This window comes from Rattus norvegicus, chromosome 1 (genome assembly GCF_021556685.1).
Source record: "Rattus norvegicus strain SHRSP/BbbUtx chromosome 1, alternate assembly SHRSP_T2T, whole genome shotgun sequence".
NCBI classification, from domain to species: domain Eukaryota; kingdom Metazoa; phylum Chordata; class Mammalia; order Rodentia; family Muridae; genus Rattus; species Rattus norvegicus.
This window is the reverse complement of record NC_141534.1, coordinates 155724087-155751814: the sequence shown is the minus strand read 5'-3', so window position 1 is coordinate 155751814 and position 27728 is coordinate 155724087. Positions and strand designations below refer to the sequence as shown.

General features: G+C 41.6%; 1 protein-coding gene across 4 annotated transcripts in view; it reads left to right on the top strand.

Moving 5' to 3' along the window:
• Tmem135 (transmembrane protein 135) overlaps nucleotides 1–27728 on the top strand; it is a 280538-nt gene that overhangs the window by 60972 nt on the left and 191838 nt on the right. For 2 of the 4 annotated variants that reach the window (XM_087656454.1, XM_087656428.1), the window contains exon 1: nucleotides 4176–4516. The exons of 1 other annotated variant lie outside the window; for it this stretch is intronic. Coding sequence is in view for 2 of the 3 variants with exons in the window: in XM_087656428.1 (XP_087512554.1) it covers nucleotides 4376–4516 (141 nt within the window). In the remaining variant the exon portion in view is untranslated. 4 annotated transcript variants of the gene reach the window in all.

Below are 27728 nucleotides of genomic sequence, written 5' to 3'. Positions count from 1 at the left end.
TGCATACGCACATAGGAAAAAGGAAAGAAGGAAAGAAAGGAATAAATAAATAAGAAAAGAAACAAATAAAAAGGAGAATAAATTATAGCTTAATGAACACAGAAGCAGTCCTTGCTTATTCGAAGCTCTGTGAGACTTAGAATGCATGTGTTATCTCAACACAGCCTATACTTTCTGGACTAGTACAGCGGTTGTCACCTGCAAAGTACCCAGGCTGGAAACCTGGCTTTGACAGCACAATGGGGAGACCTTATCTCTCACAAGCGAATACACACATCAAGCTTATAAATGGATGCCCAAATCCAGTGCAAATTTGCATTGACAAAACCAAACACACAATCCCACCCAGTGTCTGTCTGATCAGAGACAGAGCTACACAAGAGGCCAGACCACAGTGTAAGTCCATTTGGTGCCCCTGTCCTCAGAAAAAGATGAACTTGCTAAGTCAAATGTTTAGTGACATCCATTCCGGACGGCATGGGGGGTTCTTTTTTATAGTGCAGAGAGTTTTGTTAGTGAGTCCAGAACTCTTGAAGCTCAGGGCGATTGCTCTAGACGTAATTCGGTTGTCTTGGTGGCCCCTCATTTTTGACTCCAATCCTATACTAACACTTTTAGAAATGTCCCCGTCTCTTTAGAGATGTTGCTGGGCTCTGAATCATTCCTTCCACATCCCTACTCTTATCTAATTTATACTCATTTAGCATTTATCTCTTCAAAGAATAACCATAAATTATCAAAGTACTATAGATATTGGGTATGCTATAAAAATATAACCAAATACTGTCAGGTTGTGTGAGAGTGTTTTAGGCAACTCTTGAAGGCTTGTGAAGAATACCAGAAACCTGCTCACCTAGTAAAGTTTGGCAACATAGTTGCCTGCTAAAAAGTGAACTATGGAAACTGTCTATTGGACTTCTGCCTTTGGTTAAGAAAATTTCCAGGTAGAATGTTGAAAGTATCAACTGGATTTTAAGAATTAAGAATTTGAGGAGAATATCAAGAATTCTAGGACCTTCTAGTTTAAAACAAGACAAAACAAGAAAACTGATGCTTTTCATTTCACATGTATCTATATGGTAAAAGGCTCTGAAATCAAGGTTTTCTTTAAGGAGAAGCCCAAATCCAGGTACAGTCATGAGGATTCTGTCGGAGTTTGAAGATTTTTCTCCCTATGGCCTTTCAAGCTGGATAAAAGTGCTACCAAGGACACAAAGACATTTTTCAACCAACTCTCAGTCCAAGATAGGAAGTGTTTGTTTTAATGTTATTTTGGGAAAATATATATTTAATCTTTTAACTTTTTAAAGAGTCTTTTATGTGGGGTCAGGCTAGTCTAGTATTTATTATATAGCTGGGGTAGATGATCTGCCCTTGAGCTTCTGGTCTTCATATTCCCACCTCCTGAACATTGGGATTCCAGGTGTGCACTACATACCCAGTTTGTGTGATGCTGGGGATTAAACCCAAGGCCTAGTGCATGATAGGCTAGCACTCTACCGACTGAGCCACCACCTCTGCCTATATTAGCATCTTAAGTATCTTAATCTTTAAATATGTTGATTGTGCATGAGTGTGTGTGTGTGTGTGTGTGTGTGTGTGTGTGTGTGTGTGTGTGTGTATGAAACCATGTTGGAACAAATCATGAGCTATTTGTAACTATTTTGAAAATGTTTACTGCCAACAAAGTGTAGGTGAATACTGATAATGGAAGGCGTAAAGAAGTCCTAGGGTCTACTTAGAACCATGGTTTGTATCATGCTTGTGTCTGAATATTTGTCTGTAATGGCTTCACATAGATCTGAACAAATTCTGTGCTGTAAACAGGCTCTGCATCACATCTTGGGGACACCCCTATCCTTTCCCACTGACACCTGCCAAGGTAGAATATTGCAAGAACAACCATTTTCAACTCTTGTCTTCAAGTCTTTGAATTCCGCCAAAACTGCTGGATTACTCCCTTTTCCCCATGTATTATGCGTCTTCTCTGGGGAAACTTCGGTTCACTTGCTGATGAAGCGCAAGACTCGAGTTGTCTCCTTCCTTCATTTTTTGCCCCCTCATTCCCTCCCTTTCTTTGAAGAAACAATGAAGGCCCCAGAGAATATCCAATTAAACACTGTCATACTCCAGCCCCAAATAACAAATGGTCCATGCAGAGGGAGTGTTCACATTGACTTTCCTGAAGTTTAATGGCAGTGTGATGACAATCCTGTTTTGGAAACCAGTATGATGCTATATATCTTCTTACAGTCTATAAATTAAAAATGTAAACTAGTGCAAACAGAATTGCTAAAAATTTTATTATTCTAAACTATTGACACTGTCTGGGTCACTGTTCTATTGCTGTGATGACATACCAAAGGGCAACTAGTATAAAAGAAAGCACTTAATTGGGGCTGGTTTACAGTTTCAGAGGTTTTGTCCATTACCATCACAGCAGGAAACATGGCAGCGCGTAGGTTGTTGCTGGAGCAGTGTCTGGGAACTACATCTTAGTCTGTAGGGAGAGAAACAAACTCTGACCTTGATATGGGCTTTTGAAACCTTGAAGTCCACCCCTAGGGACAAACTTCCTCTGTCAAAGCCACACCTCTTAACCCTTCTGATCCTTTCAAATAGAACCACTCTCGGTGACCAACCATTCAAACATAAGAGGTACTGGGGGCCATTCATATTTAAATATTCTCTCCTGAAGATGAACAGGATGTGCTATAATCATGAACTTTCAGTTGAGTCTCCTGGGGAGTACATTCATCTGTGGGAAGAATGTTGTGTTCAGATGCTTGAGGCTAGAAGCTATGCTTCTGGCTAGAAGCGTAGCAGTATGGCTGATGTTACTAGTTTCTGTAGTATCTGTTTTGCCATTTTGTGCGGTGAGACAACCATCAGCCTTTAGCTGCCATTTGCCCAAGCTGACATCATGTTACACAAATGTGAACGAACAGATTTGCACAGGTTTACCTGAAAGTTCCATTCTCTTTTCCTTTTTGAAAAGAACTAAGGTCTCTTGATACACTCCTAGGCTGGTCTCAAATTCACTGTGTAGCTCACGTTGGTCTTGAACTCCAGAAATTTGTTCTCAAGAAGTATTTAATCTAGTTGAAAATGTAGTAGTAGAATAAGCCTCCCAAATGCTAGGATTACAGGTGCGTGCTGCCAGGCGCGGCCTAAGAAGAACTTTTCCTTCCGTTCTCTTTTCTCTGGCCCTTTTGGCTAGTATGTGGATGTCTTGTTGGTGAAGTGTTCGTTTTATAATCAGCACAGCAATCAAAGGTGATAGCCAGCAGGGTATATAACTTACATAATATATATGATCAGGCGTCTTTCAGATAGCTTGACCTGTCTTATCTGTTTGTTGTCTAATTTCTAGAACACTAGTTTCTTGACAGCAGAAACACATTTTTCCCCCACATCCATCTGACCAGGGCTTCAAACAGGGCCTCGAAAACCATATTAGTTTAGTAAATATTGTAGAAAGAACTGGATGAATATGAGGGATTGATCTAAAGGCAAAGCATTTCTGCTTTAAAAAGCACAGAATTTACAAGTCCAAAGAAAGCAGGCTACTATACACAGGGAACGGACACTTAAGGGCAACATGGCAGGTGGTTTATTACAGCACTCAATCTTAGGTCAAGCAGGTTAGCCAGGCAGGAGTTCTATTGCCCCACTGCTGCCTCTGCATGAGGTGCTGGGGTGAAGAGTACCTGTCAAGAACTCTTTTGATAGGACTCCTCAGTCATTAAGGGCTGGCCAGCTCTCTCTACTGTCTCTTTCCATATGGCATTTATTTTAACACATCTAAATTAGTATTTTCAAGGCTTCATAGGCACAACAGAGCTTAGGAGGCTGAGCAAGTAGCAAGAATGTTGGAAGTTCTGTAGCAACCGCAGGAGTCTCAGGTGAACCCAGGGCACAACAGTGGAGCAAGCACCTCCGTCTCCCAGCAAACACATAGAATGGTTTTGTTCCACCATCCTCTGCTCTTTTTGGGTGGGCTTTGACAGGACAAGGGATGAGCTAAGTTGCTCGACCCAGGCGGGATCCACTGTTGAACTGCAGTTTGTGTTTCCTAGGGTTGCGCTCGCATTCAGAGGCGCTCGCTTCCTTTGACGGTCCGGAGCCCGCCCACCCGCGGGAGCGCGCATGCGCCTCTTCTCCCCGCCTCTGGTGTGCGCGCCCCGCCCCCTCGCGCTGCTATACGCGGACCGGCCAACATCCGACGACTCCGGCCTTGAATAACCCGCTCCCGTGACCTTTTCGCACCCCGCAAGCCCAGGCCCGCGCGGCGTCTGCCCCGCCGTTGCGTGTCTGCCGCTCCCGCCTAGCCCCGCGTTCCCACGACCACGCACAGCTGCCACCGCGGCTCGTCATGGCGGCCCTCAGCAAGTCCATCCCTCATAACTGCTACGAGATCGGCCACACTTGGAACCCCTCCTGCCGGGTCTCCTTCTTGCAAATCACTTGGGGCGCCCTGGAAGAGTCCCTCAGGATCTACGCACCCCTGTACCTGGTGAGGAGGGCTGGCGCGGGTGCAGGGCCTCACGGTACTCATTGCTCCTAGGTCAGCTTTAGGGGTGGTAAGAGGCCTGGGGGAGTCCTAGGCGGAAGGAGGGGGAGGGGACCCCGAGAGCGAACTGTCACCGGACGCCTGTTGCTAGGTTGGGGTTGTGCTCCAGACTTGAAGGGTCAAGTGCCCTACACTTGACTGAGAACCTGGATCCAGGGACTCTGTGATGGAGAGGTGTTGGAGCTTTGTAGTTAGTCAATGCATGCCCACAGTCTCTCTTCAGACCCCTTTACCACCCTCTGGCCCCATTCTCATATGAAAAAGGCTATGCTGCAACCCAAGCTCGCTTAGTCACAGATTTTGTCCTTGTTTGAGATGACAGAGATGTCGCTTGACAGTTCGTTCTTTTGCAAGTTCCCAGAGTAGACTCCTGGTTTGAGATTTTGTGCGGTGATTTCGGAGTCATTGAAGGTGTTTTAGTGTATGCTGCTGAGGTCATTTTCTAATATAGATTTACATGTAGGGAAGCTTATAGAGAGTATCTGGAAACATACCTGTAACATCGATAGCATTTTCTTCTGAACTGATATATTTTCTTCTGAAGAGTGCCACTGTTCTCTTCAATAACCACATCCTGCCAATAAAGATGGACTATTTGGCTACTGAAGTCCATTGCCATTTTCTCATGAGTTGAAGTCTGTATGCTGAGAAGGTAGACATCATATTTTGTATATGTTCCGAAAGTTCGTTCAGCGTTCAATGGATGATCCATTTTTATTTCTCACTGAAGTAGTAATTTGGGCTGATGACATCTTTAACAGTGTGGTTATGTTTGTAACTTGATGGAGAAGTCTAATAAGTAATTATAGACAACACAGGAACAGACAGTGACTCCCTCAGAGGTTGCAGAAGCCAAGTTCCCTTTTCATGGTGTAGGCTGGTGCTTCTCCATTTTAATGTATTTTAAGGAAACCTCAGGGATCATATTAGAGTGGAGTTTCTGATTCAGTAGGTCTTGGTGGGGGCTAGAGAGTGCATTTCTGATAAACTCTAGAGTAGTGTAGATACTGGGAAATACCAGCTTTATTAATAAGAATCTAGAATATAGGCCAATATAGACTTTCATCTGTATGGATATACATGTGTCCCCTAAAGACTGCTGTTACTATATGTTTTCTATATGAATGTTGGTCAGCCTTTGTTTCATATTTATTACAATGTTGTTATTATTTTGGTGTTGCTGGGGTTCTAACCTGTCATCTTGTACTTTCAAGACAAGAGTCCTGCTGTTGAACTCTGCCCCAGATTTCTGTAAACACTTATAAATACATTGGATGTTTGAACAGCTCTACAAGAAGGCTCTTCCTAGGCCTGGGGGACTTAGCTTAGTGGTAGAATCTTTGCCTAGCATGTGGAAAATCCTGAGTTCTGACTCCTTGCCTTGCTCCTCCACTTCCCACGCCTGACAAAACAAAGTGAAGCAAAACTAATCCAGGCACTTTGCTCAAGTTGCGCTTGACCTCAGGGATTAGGAACTATTTGGAGTGTTTATATTATGTAATTTCTCCTGAGATCTACAGCATCATTCATTCATTTATTCATTCATTCATTTGACACATTTTTGTGGAATGCCTGTTATTATATCTACAGCATGGACAACTTATTGATTCTATTCTGTGTTAGGAGAATTTAAGGAAGCAACTGGAGCAGCAGAGATTCCTGTATTCTACCAAGATAGGATGGTGGGGATCAAGAAAGGACTTGTTCTACTATTACATTTTCAACTAGACTAAATACTTCTTGAGAACAAATTTCCTAATTTATGTTGCTCTTTATCAGTGACTGTGAAATGAAATTAGTGAGAACTGACTAGCATTTTATTTTAAGTGAAGTAGAGATTAGAAAATTATAGCCTATTTCAGATCCTAAGGCTAAGCAGTGGAATTTGATTTTGGCCTTGTGTGTGTGTGTGTGTGTGTGTGTGTGTGTGTGTGTGTGTAAGCATATAGTCACATGTAGGAGTTCTGTAGTTGCTGATTTGGATTTGAATCTCAGCTATCTGACTCTGTGTGTGTGTGTGTGTGTGTGTGTGTGTGTGTGTGTGTGTGTGTATGAGCTAAGATGATTGGCTGCTGATCTAGTTCTGGGATTGCAAATGTGTATCATCATGCACGGTTTATACAGGTCTCCTATCAAACTCAGACACTTATGCATACTAGGTAGGTGGTCTCCCAGCTCATAATGTGTCTTGACTATGTGTTTTTTGTCTTTCCTTTCTTCTGCAGTGGTACTTAGGAGTGAAGTTTACTGCCAGCTAGAGTTAGTGGAATTTCATTTTGATGTTGAAAATAAGATTGGGCATCATTCATGGTGTAGATGTATAGAATATGTGTCAATAGTGGGGGATAATAGTGTGACCTGAGGGACAAATCCAAGAATTTTGTATAAACCAAAAGGTTTGAATGTAGTTGGGAACTGTAACTCCTATTGAACACTCTGTGTTTGCTTCTTCACACATTTATCCTTTAGAGCTATGACTCCCATCTGAAGATTATCCTCACTTCATGCATAAGAAAACAAAAAAAATTAGAGCAATTAATCTTGCTTCCAAAGATTTTAGGGTAGTAAGAAGAAAGGATAGGCTCATGGAGGTGACAGGAACGCATGCTGCATAAGGATGAGGAATCCTATATCTCTCACTAGTTGGAGCTGAGCTGGAATGACAGGAGTTGATGTAATTGCTTCACCTAATGGTAGAGAGAGACCTCACATGGAATCCCACCTGTGCTTCAGTGTGAGTGAAGGAAAATCTGTTTCTATCTTGCTAGAAGATAATTTGCCATGTTTTGGGGTTGTGTTTGGACTTAGAGTGGGATAGCAGCTGACATGGTAAACCCCTAATGCTATTGAAATATGGCCTTATGATGCCTCCTATTCAGAACTAGAACTATTGAGAAGTTGTGAATTAGTTTAGATCTGAGTGGATAGACTTTAGTACAGGAGCAGGGCAGTGTTTGGCGTTTGCCAGAGAAAATGAAAGGGCAGTTTTAGAGGCATTATCCTCACTGGAGGAGTAAACAGGACGGGGGATGGAGGACGTCGTGGGGATGTTTATAGGGGTATGAATCATGTGGGAACTGTAGTTTCCAGTGATAAGAGATGGAGCTGTCTGAAGGGTAGGCGGCTTGCCTGGAAGACTGGATAAGGAGTATATTATGGAACCTGTAAAATGGGCCTTACACTCTTCCTTTCTCATTTGAAAGACGAGTTAATCTAATGGGCTCTGTGCTTTCCCCATCAGACTCTCTTGTTCTCTGCATTTGCCTTCATGATTCTCTCATCTTAGAATTTACCTTCTGCTTAAAACAGTTTTGAGATGGAGACATCCAGTTTTTATTCTGATGAAGAGTTTATAATTCAAGTATAAAAGGAATATAAAATGCCAATTATGACAGCGATTAATACAGTCCCTGCTTGATAAGGAGAGTGATACGTTTCAGAAAGTTAGAGCCAATCAATTCATACAGTTCTAATCACACAAAGTCCCCCACCTCCCACGAGAGCTTGATCATGTTAAATCCTTTCACCTGGCAATCCTGAAGTCATTTAAACCTTTAGCATTACCCACAAGTCCCCAAGAATGTCTGATAATAAGGACTATTATTCCCTATGTAAATATATTGGCACAGATGATTTTATCTTAGGAAATAAGAGTATCTAAAGAGAGACCAAACTGAAAAGATAAGATTTAGCATAGCTGTAAATGAACTTGGGTCTGCCTTTGTGTGTGCGCTTAACTTCAAATATACACACTTTATGTAAATCTACTTTGTATAATGATTCCTTAATTTTTTTTTCTTTCACCAAATCAGGCATGCATTTTATTTTATTTTATTTTTTTTTGATTTTTTTTTTTTTATTAACTTGAGTATTTCTTATATACATTTCGAGTGTTATTCCCTTTCCCGGTTTCCGGGCAAACATCCCCCTCCCCCCTCCCCTTCCTTATGGGTGTTCCCCTCCCAACCCTCCCCCCATTGCCGCCCTCCCCCCATAGACTAGTTCACTGGGGGTTCAGTCTTAGCAGGACCCAGGGCTTCCCCTTCCACTGGTGCTCTTACTAGGATATTCATTGCTACCTATGGGGTCAGAGTCCAGGGTCAGTCCATGTATAGTCTTTAGGTAGTGGCTTAGTCCCTGGAAGCTCTGGTTGCTTGGCATTGTTGTACTTTTGTTTTTGATAGCTGAGTAATATTCCATTGTGTAGATGTACCACATTTTCTGTATCCATTCCTCTGTTGAAGGGCATCTGGGTTCTTTCCATTTTCTGGCTATTATAAATAAGGCTGCGATGAACATAGTGGAGCACGTGTCTCTTTTATATGTTGAGGCATCTTTTGGGTATATGCCCAAGAGAGGTATAGCTGGATCCTCAGGCAGTTCAATGTCCAATTTTCTGAGGAACCTCCAGACTGATTTCCAGAATGGTTTTACCAGTCTGCAATCCCACCAACAATGGAGGAGTGTTCCTCTTTCTCCACATCCTCGCCAGCATCTGCTGTCACCTGAGTTTTTGATCTTAGTCAATCGCACTGGTGTGAGGTGAAATCTCAGGGTTGTTTTGATTTGCATTTCCCTTATGACTAAAGATGTTGAACATTTCTTTAGGTGTTTCTCGGCCATTCGGCATTCCTCAGCTGTGAATTCTTTGTTTAGCTCTGAACCCCATTTTTTAATAGGGTTATTTGTTTCCCTGCGGTCTAACTTCTTGAGTTCTTTGTATATTTTGGAAATAAGGCCTCTATCTGTTGTAGGATTGGTAAAGATCTTTTCCCAATCTGTTGGTTGCCGTTTTGTCCTAACCACAGTGTCCTTTGCCTTACAGAAGCTTTGCAGTTTTATGAGATCCCATTTGTCGATTCTTGATCTTAGAGCATAAGCCATTGGTGTTTTGTTCAGGAAATTTTTTCCAGTGCCCATGTGTTCCAGATGCTTCCCTAGTTTTTCTTCTATTAGTTTGAGTGTGTCTGGTTTGATGTGGAGGTCCTTGATCCACTTGGACTTAAGCTTTGTACAGGGTGATAAGGATGGATCGATCTGCATTCTTCTACATGTTGCCCTCCAGTTGAACCAGCACCATTTGCTGAAAATGCTATCTTTTTTCCATTGGATGGTTTTGGCTCCTTTGTCAAAAATCAAGTGACCATAGGTGTGTGGGTTCATTTCTGGGTCTTCAATTCTATTCCATTGGTCTATCTGTCTGTCTCTGTACCAATACCATGCAGTTTTTATCACTATTGCTCTGTAATACTGCTTGAGTTCAGGGATAGTGATTCCCCCTGAAGTCCTTTTATTGTTGAGGATAGCTTTAGCTATCCTGGGTTTTTTGTTATTCCAGATGAATTTGCAAATTGTTCTGTCTAACTCTTTGAAGAATTGGATTGGTATTTTGATGGGGATTGCATTGAATCTGTAGATTGCTTTTGGTAAAATGGCCATTTTTACCATATTAATCCTGCCAATCCATGAGCATGGGAGATCTTTCCATCTTCTGAGGTCTTCTTCAATTTCTTTCCTCAGTGTCTTGAAGTTCTTATTGTACAGATCTTTTACTTGCTTGGTTAAAGTCACACCGAGGTACTTTATATTATTTGGGTCTATTATGAAGGGTGTCGTTTCCCTAATTTCTTTCTCGGCTTGTTTCTCTTTTGTATAGAGGAAGGCAACTGATTTATTTGAGTTAATTTTATACCCAGCCACTTTGCTGAAGTTGTTTATCAGCTTTAGTAGTTCTCTGGTGGAACTTTTGGGATCACTTAAATATACTATCATGTCATCTGCAAAGAGTGATATTTTGACCTCTTCTTTTCCGATCTGTATCCCTTTGATCTCCTTTTGTTGTCTGATTGCTCTGGCTAGAACTTCAAGAACTATATTGAATAAGTAGGGAGAGAGTGGGCAGCCTTGTCTAGTCCCTGATTTTAGTGGGATTGCTTCAAGTTTCTCTCCATTTAGTTTAATGTTAGCAACTGGTTTGCTGTATATGGCTTTTACTATGTTTAGGTATGGGCCTTGAATTCCTATTCTTTCCAGGACTTTTATCATGAAGGGGTGTTGAATTTTGTCAAATGCTTTCTCAGCATCTAATGAAATGATCATGTGGTTCTGTTCTTTCAGTTTGTTTATATAATGGATCACGTTGATGGTTTTCCGTATATTAAACCATCCCTGCATGCCTGGGATGAAGCCTACTTGATCATGGTGGATGATTGTTTTGATGTGCTCTTGAATTCGGTTTGCCAGAATTTTATTGAGTATTTTTGCGTCGATATTCATAAGGGAAATTGGTCTGAAGTTCTCTTTCTTTGTTGTGTCTTTGTGTGGTTTAGGTATAAGAGTAATTGTGGCTTCATAGAAGGAATTCGGTAGGGCTCCATCTGTTTCAATTTTGTGGAATAGTTTGGATAATATTGGTATGAGGTCTTCTATGAAGGTTTGATAGAATTCTGCACTAAACCCGTCTGGACCTGGGCTCTTTTTGGTTGGGAGACCTTTAATGACTGCTTCTATTTCCTTAGGAGTTATGGGGTTGTTTAACTGGTTTATCTGTTCCTGATTTAACTTCGATACCTGGTATCTGTCTAGGAAATTGTCCATTTCCTGAAGATTTTCAAATTTTGTTGAATATAGGTTTTTATAGTAAGATCTGATGATTTTTTGAATTTCCTCCGAATCTGTAGTTATGTCTCCCTTTTCATTTCTGATTTTGTTAATTTGGACACACTCTCTGTGTCCTCTCGTTAGTCTGGCTAAGGGTTTATCTATCTTGTTGATTTTCTCAAAGAACCAACTTTTGGTTCTGTTGATTCTTTCTATGGTCCTTTTTGTTTCTACTTGGTTGATTTCAGCTCTGAGTTTGATTATTTCCTGCCTTCTACTCCTCCTGGGTGTATTTGCTTCTTTTTGTTCTAGAGCTTTTAGGTGTGCTGTCAAGCTGCTGACATATGCTCTTTCCTGTTTCTTTCTGCAGGCACTCAGCGCTATGAGTTTTCCTCTTAGCACAGCTTTCATTGTGTCCCATAAGTTTGAGTATGTTGTATCTTCATTTTCATTAAATTCTAAAAAGTTTTTAATTTCTTTCTTTATTTCTTCCTTGACCAGGTTATCATTGAGTAGAGCATTGTTCAATTTCCACGTATATGTGGGCATTCTTCCCTTATTGTTATTGAAGACCAGTTTTAGGCCGTGGTGGTCCGATAGCACGCATGGGATTATTTCTATCTTTCTGTACCTGTTGAGGCCCGTTTTTTGACCAATTATATGGTCAATTTTGGAGAAAGTACCATGAGGAGCTGAGAAGAAGGTATATCCTTTTGCTTTAGGATAGAATGTTCTATAAATATCCGTTAAGTCCATTTGGCTCATGACTTCTCTTAGTCTGTCTACATCACTGTTTAATTTCTGTTTCCATGATCTGTCCATTGATGAGAGTGGGGTGTTGAAATCTCCCACTATTATTGTGTGAGGTGCAATGTGTGTTTTGAGCTTTAGTAAGGTTTCTTTTACGTATGTAGGTGCCCTTTTATTTGGGGCATAGATATTTAGGATTGAGAGTTCATCTTGGTTGATTTTTCCTTTGATGAATATGAAGTGTCCTTCCTTATCTTTTTTGATGACTTTTAGTTGGAAATTGATTTTATTTGATATTAGAATGGCTACTCCAGCTTGCTTCTTCTGACCATTTGCTTGGAAAGTTGTTTTCCAGCCTTTCACTCTGAGGTAGTGTCTGTCTTTGTCTCTGAGGTGTGTTTCCTGTAGGCAGCAGAATGCAGGGTCCTCGTTGCGTATCCAGTTTGTTAATCTATGTCTTTTTATTGGGGAGTTGAGGCCATTGATATTGAGAGATATTAAGGAATAGTGATTATTGCTTCCCGTTATATTCATATTTGGATGTGAGGTTATGTTTGTGTGCTTTCATTCTCTTTGTTTTGTTGCCAAGACGATTAGTTTCTTGCTTCTTCTAGGGTATAGCTTGCCTCCTTATGTTGGGCTTTACCATTTATTATCCTTTGTAGTGCTGGATTTGTAGAAAGATATTGTGTAAATTTGGTTTTGTCATGGAATATCTTGGTTTCTCCATCAATGTTAATTGAGAGTTTTGCTGGATACAGTAATCTGGGCTGGCATTTGTGTTCTCTTAGGGTCTGTATAACATCAGTCCAGGATCTTCTGGCCTTCATAGTTTCTGGCGAGAAGTCTGGTGTGATTCTGATAGGTCTCCCTTTATATGTTACTTGACCTTTTTCCCTTACTGCTTTTAATATTCTTTCTTTATTTTGTGCGTTTGGTGTTTTGACAATTATGTGACGGGAGGTGTTTCTTTTCTGGTCCAATCTATTTGGAGTTCTGTAGGCTTCTTGTATGTCTATGGGTATCTCTTTTTTTAGGTTAGGGAAGTTTTCTTCTATGATTTTGTTGAAGATATTTACTGGTCCTTTGAGCTGGGAGTCTTCACTCTCTTCTATACCTATTATCCTTAGGTTTGATCTTCTCATTGAGTCCTGGATTTCCTGTATGTTTTGGACCAGTAGCTTTTTCCGCTTTACATTATCTTTGACAGTTGAGTCAATGATTTCTATGGAATCTTCTGCTCCTGAGATTCTCTCTTCCATCTCTTGTATTCTGTTGGTGAAGCTTGTATCTACAGCTCCTTGTCTCTTCTTTTGGTTTTCTATATCCAGGGTTGTTTCCATGTGTTCTTTCTTGATTGCTTCTATTTCCATTTTTAATTCCTTCAACTGTTTGATTGTGTTTTCCTGGAATTCTTTCAGGGATTTTTGCGATTCCTCTCTGTAGGCTTTTACTTGTTTATTAATGTTTTCCTGTGCTTCCCTAAGTGTGTTCAAGTCTTTCTTGAAGTCCTCCAGCATCATGATCAAATATGATTTTGAAACTAGATCTTGCTTTTCTGGTGTGTTTGGATATTCCATGTTTGTTTTGGTGGGAGAATTGGGCTCCGATGATGGCATGTAGTCTTGGTTTCTGTTGCTTGGGTTCCTGCGCTTGCCTCTCGCCATCAGATTATCTCTAGTGTTTCTTTGTTTTGCTATTTCTGACAGTGGCTAGACTGTCCTATAAGCCTGTGTGTCAGGAGTGCTGTAGACCTGTTTTCCTCTCTTTCAGTCAGTTATGGGGACAGAGTGTTCTGCTTTCGGGCGTGTAGTTTTTCCTCTCTACAGGTCTTCAGCTGTTCCTGTGGGCCTGTGTCTTGAGTTCACCAGGCAGCTTTCTTGCAGCAGAAAATTTGGTCTTACCTGTGGTCCCGAGGCTCAGGTTTGCTCGTGGGGTGCTGTCCAGGGGCTCTCTGCAGCGGCAGCAACCAGGAAGACCTGTGCCGCCCCTTCCGGGAGCTTCAGTGCACCAGGGTTCCAGATGGTCTTTGGCTTTTTCCTCTGGCGTCCGAGATGTGTGTGCAGGGAGCAGTCTCTTCTGGTTTCCCAGGCCTGTCTGCCTCTCTGAAGGTTTAGCTCTCCCTCCCACGGGATTTGGGTGCAGAGAACTGTTTATCCGGTCTGTTTCCTTCAGGGTCCGGCGGTGTCTCTGGCAGGGGTCCTGCCGCTCCTGGGCCCTCCCCCACGGGAGCCCAGAGGCCTTATACAGTTTCCTCTTGGGCCAGGGATGTGGGCAGGGGTGAGCAGTGTTGGTGGTCTCTTCTGCTCTGCAGCCTCAGGAGCGCCCACCTGACCAGGCGGTTGGGTCTCTCTCTCACCGGGTCTGGGAGCAGAGAGCTGCTGCGGGCCGGGATCCGCGGGTGTGGGACTAGGCATGCATTTTATTGAAACAACCTGCTTCGAGAACTATATTTTATTGTTTTAGTTCCTCATCTTTAATTTTTTACTCACGTTTTTCCTTTTTGTTAATATTCACAGAGAGGGGTTGAGTGTCTAGTGTCTTAGGATTATGTTGCTGCAAATGCTGATTACTTTCTCATTTCCTATTTGTAACTGCGGGCCGCAGAGAAGACTATATTTTTGTATATACATGCTAAGTTTTTTTGATCCGTGGTGTAGTTTAGCTTTGCAATTTCTATGTTCACCTTTAGCATCAATAATGTATCTTGAGAAGAATGGGTTACTCAAGTTACCTAGTGCTCTTGTACCTTGAGGACCTTTAATAATAATGATGATGATAATTTTTATTATTTTATTTATTTATTATCTATTCATTCATCATCATTATTAAAGTGGGAATCCCAGCACCAAACATTCAATATATATGTCTTTGCACTTTTATGTCTTGATGAATTGTTTACTTTATCAATGTGTACTGGCCTTTGTCTCTTCTGATTAACGATGGCTAGAAGACTAGTTTATCCTGTATCAGAATAGCTACACCAGCTTGGTTCTGGTTTCCATTCCCATCATAGATTAATTCATATCTTGACCTTCAGACTATGGATGTCTTTTCCAAGTGGGGAATGCTTTTCAGAGACAACAGATGACCTGACATTATATAGTTTTTATCCTGTCAACTGGTCTATATCTTTCACTTGGGGAGTTGAAGTAATTTTTATTTATAGTTATTATTGAAAGAGTTTTACTGACCCATATACTTTCATTGGTTGGTTTTGTGAGTGGTCGAACGATTTGTTCATTTCTTCCTCATGCCAGTATTGGGAGTTTGCTGTTTATAGTAAAAGATATATGCATATGTGAATATACAGGTATAATATATCCTTGAAAAGTTAAAATATAGCACTGATAAAAATAACTTAGCATAGAACTACAGAAATGTAGTCATCTCTGCAGCCCACATAATAATTCCTTCCTGCTTTCATGAAATGTATTTCCATTTCCATTTAATTTAAAATAGTAGCTTCGTTGGTGGTTATTTACTTTCAGGGCTTGAAATACATTGATATGCCCTTTCCTGGTTTTTAGGGTTGCTACTGGGGGTTTGGTGTTACTCTGAGGAGTGTGCCTTTGTGGGTGAGCGGCTGTTCTTCCCTTAAGCTCTAATGCTGTTTTTTTTTTTTTCCTGCTTTTGACGTGTGATTATGATATACTGTGGAGGGGTTCTTCTCTTGTCATGTGTGTTTAGGGTTCTGGTTGTGTTTTGTTATGTATTGGTTCCCTAGATTTGGGAAGAGTGCCCTGGGGTAGATTCTGTATGCTGTTAGCATTTTCGCTTCCCCTTTTGGATTTTGAGGTGTGGTATGTTAATTTTATCTCACAGTTCTTGCTCACTGTGGTCATTGCTGTTATCGGTGGTAGATCTAGGTTCTTTGTTGAGTTTATTGGCAATGCTACCCATCGTTTTAATGATACATTGAATTTTTCATTCCCCGAATTTATATATCCTTTTAAAAATTGTAATTTCCTTTTCTATTTTCCTGCCTTTTCTTCCACATTGCTGGTTTTCCCAACCACTTTTCTGACTTTCTCTTCTCGGTAGCTTGCTTTCCTTTCTAAGTGCTCAGTCAATTTCTTCATTCTTTGGCCTCGTTTTCTCTTTGAAGTTACTTTTCATTTTTACCAGCGAACATTGGAGAACTTCGTCTGGCCTTTTCCTTTCTTCAGCATCTTTGACTGCAGTTGAGAAGCTGTGACCTTGTGAGGAATACTGATGTCTCTGTCCTCATGCTTGTTCTCCTGTGGTACTTGTTTGTTTGTAGGTTTAGGGGTCTCTTCCAGTGTCACTTGGGGATCTTGTTAATGGGCAAACTGCTCCTGTGAGCTCAATCCCCATCGCTACTGAGAGGGGAGAAGACAAGCTTTTGTAGTGCCAGTAATACCAAATTGTACCAGATAAAGCAGCATACTGAAAGTCAACCGGAGCCCACCAGCGCACCACCAGTCAGCACTAGAAAATGTGTGCTCTGCAGTTAAAAAGTGTGGGGTAAATGTAGGAGTAGTAAGTGGGTCAGGTAAATTCAGGGAAGGGAGGGGGAAATGAAAGGGAATCAAGATTTAGTAAGCAAGAAGAGAAGAAAACTATTGTGAAGAAAAGGAAAAGAGCAAGAGATTAGAAAAAAAATGAACAGGAAAAACATTCCTTAATAGTGAGAACATTCATAACTGTGGGTCAGTGGAAGAAGAAGTATAAAAACATAAGCATCAAAGCTAAAATCACAGTAAAACACCTCAAATTCCAGATCTGCCAGAATTCAAAATACTACTAAATGCATACTAGAAAAGAGGCGGAACAACCCCTTAAAGAAGAAAAGAAAGTCAATAATTAAAACATAGGTGAATGTAGTTTACAGTTTTATGAAGAATAGCAAAGCAATAACATAAAAGCCGTCTTAAAAGGCATGGCAGCATTGTATTGAAAAGAAAAGGAATATATACGGCTGAAAAAAGATGCCATGTGTATTGAAGGGGGATCCTTCTCGGCCCTTCTGCAGGGTTGAGGACTGCTGAGTGTAGTAAGGGATAGGATTGTGTCAGATGAACTCGTAAGGTCTTAACTATTAATAAGACTTTGTTATTTTGAGCCTGTTTGAAGACTTGTGCTAGCCACTGGTAGTGCTCTTCCTTTTGTCTGCCAGGGCCTTCTGCTGGCCAGACTCAGCTCTGCAGTCTGTGGGCTGAACAGGTTCTTCCAGCCTGCCGGGACTTCAGTTGTAACCTGGCATGGCCAGTGCTCTAGGTGGGATTGTTCTGAATTTTGTAGGGTATCAGGGAAGCAGCCATCACATCAAAATCTGTATGGGCAGGTGTCTACACGTGCATCCGTCACTCTACTGGAACTTTAGATTGCTCCAATTTCACAGCCGTGAGCGACACAGCAGTCAGTCTGCACCAGAGGTTGACAGGCTACCAGACCTCAGGGTCTGTGTTCTTTGATTCTAGAGTAACTTTCAGCTGAGCAAATTTGCTTCAGGTTCTAAATATGAAGCTGATTTCCCCTAATTGATACATTCAACCACCTAGGCCAGTTTGTCATTAGCATCCAGACTTCTTGTTCTCTGTTCCTACCTCCTCAGGCAGTGTCTTAACCTAGAGCAGTGATTCTCATCCTGTGGGTCATGACCCCTTTGGGGTGGGTCACATATCAGATATCCTATATATTAGATGTTTACATTATGATTCATAAAAATAACAACATTACAGTTATGAAGTAACAATGAAATAATTTTATGGTTGGGACTTATCGCAGCATGAGAAACTGTATTAAAGTATCATAGAATTAGGAAGGTTGAGAACTACTGCCCTAGAGAATAGTAGGTTAAGTTTAAGATACCAGGTTTGGGATGGGTTCCTGTTCTTGGAACCCCAGGGTAACTCAGCTTTTTTTTTTTTCTTTATTAATTTGTTTATTCACTTTACAGTCTGATCCCAGTTTTCCTATCTTTCCTTCCAGTCACACCCTTAAACTCCCTCCCTCTACTTTCTCCTTTTCCTCAAAGAAGGGAAGGCCTCCCCATGGGTACCTACCCATCCAGGTACATCAAGTCACAGCAGGACTAAGGACATTATCCTCTTCCACTGAGGTCAGACAGGGCAGCCCAACTATGGGAGAGGGATCCAAAGGTAGGCTACCGAGTCAGAGACACTCCCACTCCTATTATTAGGGAGCCCACATGAAGAACAAGCTGTACATCTGCTACAGGTGTGTGGGTCAGCTAGGTCCAGCCCACGCATACTCTGCTTGGTGATTCAGTCTCTGTGAGCCCCATGGACCCAAGGTTAGTTTACTCTAGAGGTCTTCTGGTGGTGTCCTGGACCCCTCCAGTTTTCTCATTCCTTTCCCTGACTCTTCCTTAAGAGTTCTCAGCCATGCCTGATGTTTGGCTGCGTGTCTCTGCATCTGTTTTCCTCTGCTGCTGTGTGAAGCCTCCCAGAGGACAGCCATGCTAGACTTCTGTCTGTAAGCATACAGAACATCATCAATAGTGTCAGGGGTTGGCACTTACACGACTGAGGAATGGGTCTCAAGTTGGATCAGTCATTGTAGCTTTTGTGGGTGGGTTGGTGTCCCCCTACCCCCTCCACTGGCAGTCTTGTCTGGCTACAGGAGGTGGCCTCTTCAGGTTCCATATCCCCTGATGCACAGTTATGGTCACCCCCAAAGACTCCCAGGGTCTCCTCCAGTTCTAAAGCTGCCTCCCTACCAATTTCTGTTCTCTCTCCCAGCTCTCCTCTTTTCCCACACCTGATCTCTACCTCTTTCCTTTCCTTACCCTCTCTCATCAAGTTTCCTCCCTCCCTCTACTTTAGATGTCTATGTTATTTCTCCTTCTGAGTGAGATTCAAGTATTCTTCCTTGAGGCCTCCTTGTTACTTGGCTTCTTTGGGTCTGTGGATTACAGCATAGTTATCCTGTACTTTATGGCTGACGTCCACTTAGGAGAGTACATACCATGTGAGTCTTTCTGGGTCTGGGTTACCCTACTCAGGAGAATATTTTCTAGTTCCATTCATTTGCCTGCGAATTTCATGATGTCCTTTTTTCTTTTTGAATAGCTGAGTAGTATTTCATTGTGCAAATGTACCGTATTTTCTTTATCCATTTTTCTGTTGAGGGATTTCTAGATTGTTCCTATTTTCTGGCTGTTATGATTAACACTGCTGTAAACACAGTGGAGCATGCGTCCTTGTGGATGGTGGAGCATTTTTTGGGTATATGCCCAAGAGTGGTAGAGCTGGGTATTGAGGTAGAAGTATTTCCAATTTTCTGAGAAACTGCCAGATTGATTTCCAAAGTGATTATACAAGTTTGCATTCTTACCATCATGTGCTGTCACTTGAGTTATTGATCTTAGTCATTGTGATTGGTATAAGATGGACTCTTAGGGTCATTTTGATTTGCATTTCTCTGATCACTAAGGATGCTGAACAACTCTTTACGTGCTTCTTGGCCGTTAGAGATTCCTCTGTTGAGAATTCTCTGTTGAGCTTTGTACCCCTGTTTTTAATTGGGTTATTTGATTTGCTGGTATTTAATTTCTTGAGTTCTTTATATATTTTGGATATTAGCCCTCTGTCAAATGTAGGCTTTGTGATGATCTTTTCCCTTTTCTGTCCTATTGCCTGCCCTTTGTCCTATTGATGGTGTCCTTTGTCTTACAGAAGTTTTTCAGTTTCACGAGGTCCCATTTATTAATTGTTAGTCTTAGTGCCTGAGCTGCTGGTGTTCTGTTCAGGAAGTTGTCTCCTGTACCAGTGTGTTCAAGGCTGTCCCCCACTTTCTGTTCTACTACATTTAGTGTACCTGGTTTTATGTTGAGATTTTGATCCACTTGGACAGAGTTTTGTGCAGTGTGATACATGTGTATCTATTTGCATTCTTCTACATGCAGCCATGCAATTAGACCAGCACCATTTGTTGAAGATGCTCTCTTTTTTCCCCACTGTTTTGGCTTCTTTTTCAAAAATTAAGTGTCTGTAGGAGTATGGGTATTATGGGTCTTCAATCTGATCCCATTGATCAGTTTGTTTTTATGCCAATACTGTGTGGGTTTTTATTTTATTTTATGTATTTATTATTTATTACTTTCAATCTGTAGTACAGCTTGAAATTAGGGATGGCAGTACCTCCAGAAGTTCTTTTATTGTACAGGATTGTTCTACTATACTGGATTTCTTGTTTTTCCATATGAAGTTGTGAATTGCTCTTTCAAGGTTTATAAAAAATCTTGTTTGGAAGTTTGATGAGAATTGCATTGGATCTGTAGATTGCTTTTGGTAACCTGGCCATTTTTACTATGTTAATACTGCTGATCTATGAGGATGGGAGATCGTTCCATCTTCTGATGTCTTCCTCAATGCCTTTCTTCAGAGACTTGAAGTTCTTGTCATACACTTGCTTAATTAGAGTTAGATCATGATACCCAATTTTAAGTAATTGATTCCCTCCAAGATGTGAGCTGGCCACATGCCACTTAGCTAATGGTGTGCCTGTTCACTTGTGACTTGCTCCCTGTGGTGGTCATCGTCTCGCCAAGACTGGTTTTGAGATGTGCTTGCTGTGCCCTTGGGCTGGATCATGCTGCTCTGTTCACTGGGGCGGCATGCCTCTGCGTGCCTTTCCGTTTGGATGCTGCTTCAGCTTTCCTCACCTGGATACCTCGTGACTTCTTCCGTGTGGCTTCGGTTCAGTTCACACCTTCTTTTCCATCCTTGTTCACTGTGGGGATTTCTGGAGCTCCTTCTTTTCTTTTTGGAACAGAGTCTTGTTTTTTGTTCTTTTTCCTTTCTTATTCTTATCCCGACATTTTTCTTTTAATGTTTCATATTCCTATGCATTCTAACATAGGAATAGCATAATTTAAGCTAAGAACATGTATTGAAATAGATTTTTAGAAATTATATTTTATGGCTTGAGGGAGTGGCTCAGCAGTTAAGGACACCTATAGCTCTTGCAGAGGACTTAAGCTCAGATCCCAGCATCCACACCTGGTGGCTCATAACCACTTGTACTTCCAGCGCCGAGGGATCCAGAGCATCTTCTGGCCTTCTCAGGCACTTGTATTCATGTGTACCTAACCATACACAGACACATGCATACACCTAATTTAAAAACAAAATTTTATTTTGTCCTTTGAATATTAGCTATTACTTCACATATAAAATAAATGGCGCCCCTCACTGCCTGCATACACCAGAGTCCATTATAAAATGTAAGCCCCAGACAAAAGTTAAGGACAGCATAGCTAGCGCCCATGCTGGTGTGGTATTTTAAAGTGCATACTTGTACACTGGGAATATGAATTCCATGGTGTTCAATACTTAGGAACGTTCCCTAAGAGGGAAAAGTTGTTCATTAACCTTTTAAAATTCTCCTTTCCTAGGCAGGTTCTTTCAGGACTGTCAGACCAGTGTGCTAGATAGTCCCTTGTGGGATCAGAGTACATACACTTCTTGCACCTTGGGCAAAGAATAATGTCTCCGTTCTCTTTTAGGTGTATAGGTCCCCCTTCAGACTATGAAATGCTTGTTCAGTATTTACTTGAACTGTGCTATCTAACAAGTTTGTGATTAAAATCTCATAAGCCTGTCTACGTTTGGGTCATTATCTTAGTAAATATTTAACCAAGAATTGAGATTCCTAGTAATAAAAAACAATTTATTAAACATCCAGTTACTTTGCAAAAGCCCTGAAACCACCAGTTATGAAACAGCTCAGTGATGTGGATGGGGTTTTAAAGCCAGAGCTTCAGCAGAGTTTCTAAAGAGAAATAAGACCAGTGTTAGTGTGAATGTTTGGTAATACATTTTGTTTGTTTGTTTGACACAGGGGCTTCCTTTGTAACCCTGGCTGCCTTATAACTGTGTAATTCACACTGGACTTGAACCCACAGAAACCCACGTGCTTCTATCTGTTATTAAAAGTGTGTGTGTATGTGTGTGTGTGTGTGTGTGTGTGTGTGTGTGTTATCACAATGTGTTGTACTAGGCCATGCAAGAAATTAAAAACAAAACTAATCAAGAACCCTTGAAAGTCATTAAATAATGCAAATTGCTCTATCTTGCTTATCTGACCCTACGGAGAAAATAATGGAGTCATAAATTGACTTTGTGTGACGGCTTATTTTGTCCCTGGCTCCTCATTAAGTCATTGATGCCTTTGCTTGCTTTGTTACTGTTCATTTGGAAATGGAGCAGTATCTTTGTTTTTTCTTTTAAATGATGAGTGTATTTATTAATGTTCCAGTTTAAGTCCCTTGACCTTGTTTTCCTGGATGACTTCTTGTTGTTCTTTCTCTGATCCGTCGAGTGCAAAGTACAACTGCCAACAGATCACTTGGAGTTGAGAGTTGAGGGCCTGCTATTGCAGTAAAGGCTTTCTCAATCCAGCCTCCCCTTATCAGTCACAGAGTGCAGGTGGCCCCGTTTACCCTCGACTGCTCCACGGGTCAGGGATGAATTAACGTGTATTGGAATCCCTCTTCTAGATGAAGATACGGTATCCCTGCTTTATGTTTTAGAGGCAGCAGATTCTCAATAAATCATGTATTGACTTGATTAAAAGGAGCTTAGAAGGCCTCTAAATCCTGACTATTTTCTATGCTAACATCATTTTTGTATGGTCATTAGGAAATTCTCTTCAAGTAAGTAAGAATGGTCTACTTGGAAAAATTTATATTCTATAAAAATATATTTTGAAAATAAAAGTAGATTTTGGTAAAGGGACTCTCCTGGTTACCAGTCCAGGGGAGCTAAGTTCACACTGAAAATCCACACAGTGACTTTGTGCACAGCATGCTGTTTTATACCCAGCATTCCCATTGGGATCATTATGGTACAGATTGTTTGAAATAACCCAAACTCTTCTCCTGTCCCCTCCCCTCCCCTCCCCTCCCCTCCCCTCCCCTCCCCTCCCCTCCCCTCCCCTCCCCTCCCCCTCCCCTCCCCTCCCCCTCCCCCTCCCCTCCCCTCCCCTCCCCTCCCCTCCCCTCCCCTCCCCTCCTCTCCTCTCCTCTCCTCTCCTCTCCTCTTCTCTCCTCTCCTTTCTTTTCACACCTGTACCCCAGAAACACTCCTGACAGGAGACCATTGAGTTAATTGGTATAGTGTGGATTTCTTCATGTGTCCACGACCTTATTTGCAGCCTGTGGAGCAGTGTAACTCTGCCCAGTCTTCACTTCCTCTCACAGTTCCTCTTCCCTGTCATTTCTTTTTAAAACATTGTCTACAGTAAGTCAGGAATACAGGGTTGGAGGGGATGCAGAGATTATAGGTAGAGGGGGCCACTTCAAAACACGGCAAAGCTGCTTGACCTGGAGTAAGTGCTATTAGGTGATATACAGAGCATTACTAGGTTTTTAACATGTTCAGTTTGCACAGCTAGGAGCCCTTTCCCAGGGAAATGACCTAGTGATATGACTGAACCAGGGACTATATGTGGGGCTTAATGTTTAACTATAGGAACACTAGCACAAAGAAATGGAGAAAAAGAAGGAATTATTAATTTTTAGAGTTTGTTGGACAATTTCCTATGTCTAATATCCTGGCCAAAAAATTTAATTTTTTTTCCTTCAAATTTGATACCTTTTTTCACTTGAAGGCAAAACATTAAGAAACATTACCTTAGACCATATGAACACTGTAGTTAAACATTGCCTTAGACCATATGAATACTGTAGTTAAAGGTTTTAGAGATGGAAGCCTCCTTCTCAGACCCACATTTAAAATGTAGCAGACATTTAGTTCTAATGCTAGTAAAACCATTTTGAACAACTCTGTTTCTCTGTACTCCCTAAGAAGCAAATTGAGGTTTTAGGTAAAACAGTGAAGTCTAAGACATAAGCCTGTGTGTGTGTGTGTGTGCGTGTGTGTGTGTGTGTGTGTGTGTGTGTGTGTATTGTGTTTTGTGTATGGTGTTTTGTGTGTGGTGTGTATGTGTGGGGTTGTATGTGTGTGTGCATGCATATACATGTATGCGTGTGTATTCTCGTGTGTCAGTATAGGCACATGCTTTTTACAAGGCACACGGAGGTCAGAGGATAACCTTGGGTTTCAGTCTTTGCCTTCCATGTCGTTTGATACATGATGCTCATGTTCTTCACTGCACAGACCATGCTAACTGTTAGCTTTTGAGCCAGCTCCTCTCTCCACCTTCCTTCCATAGGAGTGCTGAGAGTGCAGGCGTTCACTACTGTATCCAGTTTACTGGGTTCTAGGCATCCAGTGTCAGCTCACCATGCCTGTGCGGTAAGCACCTTACCCTCACAGTCTTAGTCCTGGCCCGTGAGTGTCTTTTGACACTTCCTTTTTCTGTTTGTTCTCTTGCTCTGTTTGTTTACACTCAGTTGTGATTAACTTTCAAGGTTAGGTTTGTTTTTTGTTTTTTTGTTTTTTTTTTTTTACTGGTTTGGGTAACTAATTTTGTTACCTTGTTAAAAAAGAGTTAAAGATGTTGTCCAAGCAAACATCTCCCTATCTCCCGACCTCCCGTCCATCTATTTATTTAGTGTACGCAGGGCCTCAGGTATGCACGGCAAGTACCCTATTACTGAGCTCCACTGCCATGCCAACATGAATTGACCAGTGACTTTTAGTCCGGTCGAACCTGTGAGTGTCTGATTTCTTCTGTTCCACTTGCCTGTCTTCCTGGCTGGGAACTCTTGGTTTGCTTGCGTCTGCTTTGAGGGTTCATTGTATTAATCCACACTGTCAGGCTCATTGTTCTTGCTGGGTGAACAGTAATGATCCCAGACACCTTCTGCTTCTGCGCTAAGATCAGTATTGAGAAGGGCATTATTAGAATATTATTAGAGGGTAGAATAGCATGTCAGCCTGTGGAGTTCTGGATAAAGTTGCAGTCATGCACGGCATGCTGCCCAGTAAAAGCTAAAGCGACACTCCTCTGTTTTCAAGGTTGTCCTTCTGGTGCCAGGAGCACTGGCTACTCAGTTTATGAGGATAATGGGGCTGGGCTTGCCTGGGATCTTACTCTTAATCATATTTTTTTGTTTCAATACTGTATCTTAAGCACATTCCCAGGCTGTCTTTAAAGATTCCATTATCTTCCATTTAAAATTGCAAGTAGAGGAGAGAGAAGATGTTAGTGTGTGAGGCTTACTGATCACCACTACAGCTTCACGGATGGTTTTCTTTTACAGCAAGGACTTAGGGAAAACACACTGTTAATGAGTTTAGTTTTTACTTATTCTTATCACATATATTTTGTGTGTGTGTGTGTGTGTGTGTGTGTGTGTGTGTGTGTGTGTATGTGTGTGTCTGTGTCTGTGTGTGTCTGTCTGTGTGTGTCCATGGCATTTGTGTGGAGGTCAGAGGAGAAATTTTGCAGTTTGCTTTCACCCTGTACATTCAAGGGACTGAACTTGAGTTGACAAGCTTGGTGGCTTTGGAGCCTGCTCTTTGGCTCTTACTTGGGTTTTAACAATAAGGCGGTTGCCTTTATCTGATGAGGCTGTGCAGTGTGATGCATTTCCTATAACTTTTACATGATATGAGGGTTGTTTTTCCCCTTCCTCTGTGATAGTGTGATTTCCTAGAGTAATGTTGCCCTCACTACTTCACGGCTTGCTGTGAGACGCTTGTCAAACACTGTGTAAGTGAGATCTTTGAAAACTATAGAAAGATGTGTAAATATGTGTGCTACTTGGTTTGTCACTTTCTTTTGAGACATTTAAATTTGGCTTTTATAGCTTGTAAATTTTAACCTTACAAATAGGAATGCTGGAGGCAATGCACATGTGTGTGCCAAGGGATTTTAGAGAGGAGAAGTGGGGTGTGCATGCGCATGTGTGTATACACTTGGTTTTCTTTATCAGCCGCTCTGTGTCTAGAATTCAGTCAAGTGAGGATTGAAGGTACATGCTACAGAGGACATTGTAGTCGACAAAGCTTGTGTAAACAGCATCTACCTGGTGTATCTATGGAAGGGTCTTCCACCTTCCAGTAGGGCATTCATTTAGGGACAAAACATGTGGGTCTTTGGAGGGACATTTAAGTTGCAAAGTATTTCATTATGACCTGGCACCCAGAGGCTCATGTCCTTCTTACAGAGCTAAATGCGTTCAGGCTGCCTCTAAGTGTTCCTTCATGGGGTTGGGGATTTAGCTCAGTGGTAGAGCGCTTGCCTAGCAAGCACAAGGCCCTGGGTTCAGTCCTCAGCTCTGGAAAAAAAACAAACCAAAACAAAACAAAACAAAACTAAGTGTTCCTTCAATCTTACCTGCCCTGCTACTGGTGAGAAGTCTGAAGTCCTAAGTTTTCTCTGAGACTCAAGGCTCAGCTGTGGGCCTTTACAAAGTGTGAAAACTAGGTTGTCTGTTTCCAAGATACACAGAGTAAACATTCCTAATCCAAAAGGGAGGAATTCAGGAATAAAATACAGGGTTTAGACCAAAGCAAGACTGGACTGTAGCACAGCTAAACCTTACATCTTAGTTCCATATCTGGTATCTGGTGCGTGTCCCAGTTAGATAATTTGAAAAGAAGCAAGATTATTGACAGTCCCAGTCAAGCATGATGCCCTGGGGTCCCTTCTCAATGAAAAGTCCTTGAAACAGACTCATTCTTGTCTGTCTTTGAGCCTTTGATGGCATGGATGGTGGCCTGCTTATTTCTGAGAAGTTTTCAAGACATTTTCATCCTATTTTCCAGGATACAAAGTGCTTGGATTCTTTATAAAAATGTAAAAAAAATTATTTATTTTTATTCTGTGCATATGGATAATTTGGCCTTTGTGTATATCTGTGTACCACATGTGTGCATTCCCATGAAGGCAGAGGATGGGGTGGTGGCAAATTCACTGGAACTACAGTTACCCACCATTGTGACCCATGAAGATAGATGCTGGGTCCTCTGAAGGATTAGCCGGTGTCCTTACCTGCTAATTCATCTGTCTAGCTCCTACTTGGCTTCTGCTGAGCCCTCCTTGGCTCTGGTGGGGACAGAGTGACACGGTTCCTGCCCTGAGACAGGGCCCTGGTGTGAGCCTCTAGGAATGTCAATGGCTACTGTGGATTTAAGGCTTGTTTGTATAATAATGTATATATTTCACATTCCTTGATGGAATGTCCTCTCTGTTAATGTTAACGACTTCATGATAATCTGAGACAGCGTGGGTCCAGGAGGTGAAGGTATGACTAATGTCTCAGCAAAATGATAAACACTGGGACCTTCAGGACAGTCCTTAATGGAAAAGAGCTCTAAATACATGAGTTGAAAAAAAATATATAACTTCTCAGCTATTCAAAATCTATATAAGGATGCAATATGAATTATGAGGGACTTCATGAATCTAAAGGAACGAAGGCAGTTGCACTATGAGCCAGTTTGTCAGAAAGCTACAAAAGTAGGCAGATTCTGGAGTTCAGGGTCAACCTAAAACAGTGAGGTTAGGTCCAGGTGTGCTAAAATGGTAATCTCAGGGCAGGGTCCCACCCAACTTGTTTATCTTCTGTGCTTAACAAAGCCTGACAGGTCTCTGAATTCTTTTTGCAATGCAAAGAAAAAAAATGAATGCTTTCGGTCTCTTAAGAATTGGAGTAAATGACTGGATTGATAGGTAAAATAAAAGACTGGACCTGTGTTCTGTAGGAGAGGAGCTAGTCAGAGAATTATTTAGGGTAAAAAGAGAGAACTGCTTGGAGAACAGACAGACACAGAGACACACACAGACTCACTCTCTCTCTCTCTCTCTCTCTCTCTCTCTCTCTCTCTCTCTCTCTCACTTATCTCATTCTCTTTCTCTCTCAGACACACACACCCTCACAAGTAAGCAGGACATGGATAGA